Genomic DNA, 5,858 nt, shown 5'->3' on the forward strand with positions numbered 1-5,858 from the left:
ATTTCATCCACAGCTCAACACACACTGCTATCTTGATTTTTTTCCCCATAAGACAAACCCCAGAGAGAGGAGGATTAGGTGAGCAACAGAAACACATCTTGCCGTGCAGGTACAGCTGTGGTAACAGTCACTGGAATCTTGAGGAGGAAACTTCAAACAGCACAGAGCTGGTTTGTCAAACACACAGCAAGGAGAATTGCATTTTGTTACTGGCTGCACTCAACAGGTAAAGGTTCACCTGTTTCTGGGTTGCAAACAGCATCTGAGTGTAACAGATACTAAAAATCTGTTTCAGTATCAGATTATAAAATACACATTAACAGACAGCTTCTGCACTAGGAAGTTTATGCCCTGAAAACTTAAGGACAAAGTGTAATTTGTTTCACAAATAGGTAACAGACGCAGATGTAAATTTCATGAGCAGATAAGGAACTGCATTAATTTCAAGCTACACAAATATTTCAGACTCCTGAAATCAAGTCCTGATGTTCCTAAGGTAATACATCAAAGGTATGAGATAGCTTGGAACAGAAACTGGGGAGAGGTGGTGGTCAATCCAACCCTAACCACAAGACAATTCTTCCTGTAATTAACAGAGTGCAACATGAAAGCAGTCTTTGTCAAAAATATCCCAGCTTTCCTACGTGTTTTAACCCAGTCAGATAACCAGAAAAAGTGTGTGTCAGCTCTGTTTGCTGACTGTTTGGGACACGTATCATGTGTATTTAAATAGGAAGGCCTATTCTTTACTCAAGGAAAAATATGAGTATTCTTTCTGGATTCTGAGAAGCTCCTATGTAAGATTTCCTACACATAGGTGTTTGCTCTCATATACATGTCCACTATCAAGTTAAAGAAAAAAAAAAGTCTTACTACCATATTTTTCAGGACATAGTGTTTACAAGATTTGCAATATTGACAAGCACCTTTCAGACTCCCTGATTTGGCTTTCAGACAAAAAAAAAAAAAAAAAAAAAAAAAGTGCTAAATGTGCAACACTCAATAAAGATAAACCCTTTGATATCAGTAGCAATAGACAGAGCTAACAGATGACCATCCAATTAATACATGCAGTCAAAATATGACCAACACAAAGTTTAAATACCAATCAATACTGCAGTCTTAGTGCAATTCCCCATTGGGTCTGAGATGAATATTGCAGTAAGTATTCAAACAGACTGATTACTGCTAAAATCATACCAATTTCCATTGGCAGAAGTGTTAATGTAGTAGAGTTCAGAAAATGCATTGCCTTTGCAAAACTTTTAGCTGTAATTTGAGTCATATTGTTTCCCACAACATGTATTTATATATTTTGATACTGGCATTTAAGTATACTTCCATAAAAAACATAAAGAGAATCTGTTCAAGTTTCTTTCCTCCCACCTCAAACTATGTTGCTAGACATACGTACTACAGAAGAGACACACACAGCACGAATTTGGACACTTTGATTGCTAAAGGAGACACAGATATTCATATAAATGGTAAAAATAATCTAATTTTATCAACTTCCCAGCCTTATAGTTACTGCACCCGTTGAAGTCCAGAAAGCAATTTCTAAGTATTTGGCATGAGGATTACTCAAATTTGCAAGCTTTTACAGGATCATGCTTACAGGGCCTCTTTCCACTTGTACCCCAGAAAAGAAATGATCGTTCCATCCAATTTCTGTGTGCATGTGCTGCTGGTTGTACATTCCCCTGTGTGTTAGTATCCCATCCTGTTCCCATCCCTCCATGCACACAGACCCCTTGGAATTGTTGGCTTAAAAAAAAATAAAAAAATCCAATCAAATAAGTATCATTATTTTCTTGTGTACTTAAGTAGATAGAGAGCACATATAACTTCAAATCAACACGTTATTGAGAATTTAAGGTCAATACTAACATTCTCTACTTTTATCAAATAATAACTAAAATCTACACAAAATGAGATTGTTCTTATTGGGAAAAAAACAAAACAAAACAATCAGTCACTGGACTAATCTCCCCAGAGAAGTAATGGATTCCCCAACGTTAGACAAGCTTAAGATTTAGCAGGACAGGGTGCTGGGCCAACTTGTCCAGACAGTGATTTTGCCAAGAAAGGTATGACCAGATGATCCTTGGAGTACCCTACTGACTTGCTATTCTATACTTGACATAAACTTCTTCTACATAAAAGAGGTTTGTGACAATCACATAAAATACATCTGATAGAATCACAATAATAATTTGTCTCTCATTCATTAAAGTATTTCTGTCATGGTGGACCAGCAACATCTTCCTAACAATGTTCATTCACCTCCTTGAAATATTAATATTGGTAAAAAAACCCACTGTACTGCTTTATAAAGACTTGCAAAATGTGTAATCAGCCCTTAAAAAGAGCCACGCAATAGATGCTCTCTGAAAAGCATTAAGTACACACATTCCTTCAATTTCAAGGAAGCAATATAAAAGCCTTGTACTGTTTATTCAAATAAAGTCACACATTATGGGTTTACTTCTCTCTACTCCTGCCCAAACAACTGATTTTTATCAGCTCTGCAACGTCTGATCTCTCTCCAAGTCAGACAGGAGATCAGAGGATTTAACCTGTGTTATCCTTGTAAAACTGCACATAAAATACAGCAGAGAACACGTATCTGTGGATCTCATTTAAACTGTGCTTAACAAAGCACAAATATTTATTGTAAAGCCTAATAGATTATTAGGAAAATTAAGAACTTCATATCTCTTTGTTGTTCACATCTCGCGATAACAAAGATATCAAATTCTGGAAGTCTACCAAAAAGTTATATTTTATTATGAACACGTATGATTTAAGCATTGCCAATAAATTCTACATATTTAGTTATAGCTGACATTTATGATGTTACTTGAAGAATAATGAATGCCCTAACTTGAAATATGCACATGCCTTTAAGAAGTGAGCCGAACGTCAAAGGAAGCTTTTAGTAACATGCATATGAACAAATATCTTCTATCAGCTAGAAAGGTTAATGAAATCACATTTTCTGAGATTTCTGCACTACAGACAAATGTGAGAGCAAAAGAGACCATTTGCTATCCAGAAGGGAACAGAGAAAGTAAATTATTATATGATAGTCCCTACATATCTTAACTGCTAGTAAAATATTTTAATGTTTCTTTCATTGTATGCATTAGATAATCTGCAACGTACTGAATGAGTTATTTCTGAAGACTGTCACAGCATACTTGCATTTTAACCTTTTATGCAGAAACAATTACTGTATTAATCACTGTAAACAATTACTGCATTAATTCTGTTGGGCAAACTCAGGGGGAGAAATGCTCGAAAACTACTCCACCGTTTCAGATTCACTACGTATTTCATCAGACCTAATCCACAGTCAATCACAAGTCCTGCATTATAGAACAAATGTCAAGGAAAAACTAGAAAATTTCATTTGGCACCCATGAGTTTCAGGCACGACAGTAACAGACGGGGGATTCTGCAGCAACAATCACTTCGCAGAAACTGCTCACTTGCGCGTTCATCAAACACACTCCCCTCATTCTCCCTCCTACAACGGGCTGGTAATCCACTTGCAGCAGCCTCGGGCCAGTTCCAGCACAACTCGATGTTCCTGCAGTTGACGTGCAAGTGCCCAAATAAAAACAAACTCCCCCACACGCACGGGGGTTTACGCTACAAAAAACAAGACTCATTGAAAAGTTTTCCGGGAGGTAGAAACCAACAGAGTTCCATTCAAGAAAACTGAGCGTTTCGGGCATCCCTCCAGCCCCTACTGAACAGCTCTCTCTTCAGTAAAAAGAAGTTTCTTAAAACCCATCAACCCAAAAGTAACGTTAACTTAGGTGGAGCGAGGAGCAGGGGGTGAGAGAGAGGGAGAGAGAGGAACAAACGACAGTAATCTGCAGGGCAGAAGGACAGCTGCCACTCAAAGAACGCCAACGCTCGATAAATAATATCCCTCAAAACCTGGCATTTCTTTAGCACTTGGTAATGGTTTTGTCGATAGAAAGCGGGAAGAACCAGAAGTGACGGGCAGCTTAGAAAGCTGTGGTTTCTTTCTCTCGGAAAGGCTGCCAGACGGTGGGGGGCTTCGGAAAAAAAACACCAAACTAACACGGTAACTACAAGCTGAAGCTGACTGGCTTGAGGTTTTGCTCTAATCAATAAGAACGGCTGTTTAATAATTGAGACTGCATAAGAAAGCGAGCGAGCCTTCTGTCCTACAGCAAATACATTATTATGATTTAGCACCCACGCAGAAATAAAGGGTTATATCGATTCTGCAGAACCGAGCTGAGAAACCCGCTAAGGGACTAACATTCTCCTCCATTCCTCTAGCAGGAGTTTGTTAGTGAGCAGACATCCAGCACAGACACACACAGCAGCCAGGAAAAGCTATGGAGCGGCGCTCACTCCTCCGAAAGTTTCTCCTTCAAGTTTCGGAGAAACCTACCTGCTCTCTGGAAATGCAAGGCAACGAGGGTCTCCTAAACATTTTGCAGCTGCCGTAGTAGCTGACCGAAGTTTCCCCTAGGGACACGCAGCTAGATCTCCTCCTGGGTCTTATCACAGGCACTTTTTCCTCCGCGCTGGGGAGCCGCGGGTGGCGGTGATGCTGGTGGTGCGCTCCTCGGCTCTGCGCCGAGAAGATGCCGTGCTCCCCGGCACAGAGTGCCAGGAGGCAGCCTGCCACCCCGACCGTGGCGGCCAGCAGCGGGCCGAGCGCTGGGGGCAGCGCCTGGAGGCTGCTCAGCGACACCAGCCACACCAGGCTGCACAACACCAAGACGAGGAGGCTCCGGCTCAACTTCAGGGAGCTCTGCGGCAGGGTCAGCGCTGCCACCGAGACCAGCACGGTCAGGAGCCTTCCTAGGAACATCGGCGGCTGCTCTTCGTGCCCCTCCGCGGGCAGCAGCCACTGCAGCGCCACGAAGTCCCCCGAGTAGCAGCACAGGGGCAGCGCCAGCAGCCACCAGCGGGTCGTGCCGCCGCCGTGCTCCCCGCGCCGGCCGCCGACCAGGTAGCAGGTGAGGAAGAAGAAGGCACAGGCGATGCTGAAGAGGGGGCTGAGGAAGCGGGTCAGGCACAGCAAGGCGTGCAGCGGCCGCGGGCTCCGCCAGCTGCTCCCGTCCTGCTGCTCCCGGGCGCTGCCCCGGCCGGGAAAGGCCAGGAGCGAGAGGGCAGCGGCGGCCAGGACGCCCAGGGCGAGCCGAGCCCGGGAGGAGGAGGCGGTAGGAAAGAGCAGCAAGGAGAGGAAGCTCTTCGGGGGGTCCTGCCGCAGCGGGGTCGCGCAGCTCTTCACGTATCCGTTCCGCAGGCTCTCCGCGGGGGCGGCCGCCCCGCCGCCGTCCGGCTGCGGGCAGTGCTGCGGGGCTCTGCCGGCCCCGGCGGGGGAGGCGGCCGCCGCCGCAGCTTCTCGCTCTTCCCTCATGGTGGTCGGGGACGCGGCAGGGGGAGGACGGCGGAAAGGCGCGGGTCGCGCTAGCTGCGTCCCGGCCGCGCCTCCCGCATCCCTTCAAGAGCAGAGAGCCGGGCTGAGCCGCCGCTCGTCCCCCGCGGGCAGCGGCGTCCGCGGCATGGTGGGTGAGGACGGGAAAAAGAGAGAAAAGGTAAAAGTCTGGCTCGCCCGCTCGCGTTCCTCAAACGGCTCCGGCGGCGGGCACTCGCTGCCGCCTCCCAGCGCCCAGCGGCGGCAGCGGCCGCGGCGGAGCCAGCGGGGGTGGGAGCGAGGCGGGGAACGGCTCCCCTCGCCCGCCCCCTGCCTCCCCTCCCGGCCCGCCTTCCCTCCTCCCCCGGGCCCCGCCAGCCGCACTTCCCGCGATCGTTTTTAAAATATAAATCTGTATGTCTGTGTGTAGCCAGCCGCCCCCTGT

General features: G+C 46.3%; 1 protein-coding gene across 1 annotated transcript in view; it reads right to left on the reverse strand.

The window, feature by feature from the left end:
- The window catches only part of PDE3B (phosphodiesterase 3B), an 83,525-nt gene extending 77,910 nt beyond the window's left edge, over window positions 1–5,615 (reverse strand). Inside the window, exon 1 of the mRNA XM_058027080.1 lies at window positions 4,439–5,615. Coding sequence (XP_057883063.1) covers window positions 4,439–5,416 — 978 coding nt within the window. The 5' untranslated portion in view covers window positions 5,417–5,615. The remainder of the gene's footprint in view (window positions 1–4,438) is intronic.
- Between the last annotated feature and the right edge of the window lie 243 nt (window positions 5,616–5,858).

The sequence above is a fragment of the Melospiza georgiana genome, chromosome 6 (assembly GCF_028018845.1).
Source record: "Melospiza georgiana isolate bMelGeo1 chromosome 6, bMelGeo1.pri, whole genome shotgun sequence".
Lineage (NCBI taxonomy): Eukaryota > Metazoa > Chordata > Aves > Passeriformes > Passerellidae > Melospiza > Melospiza georgiana.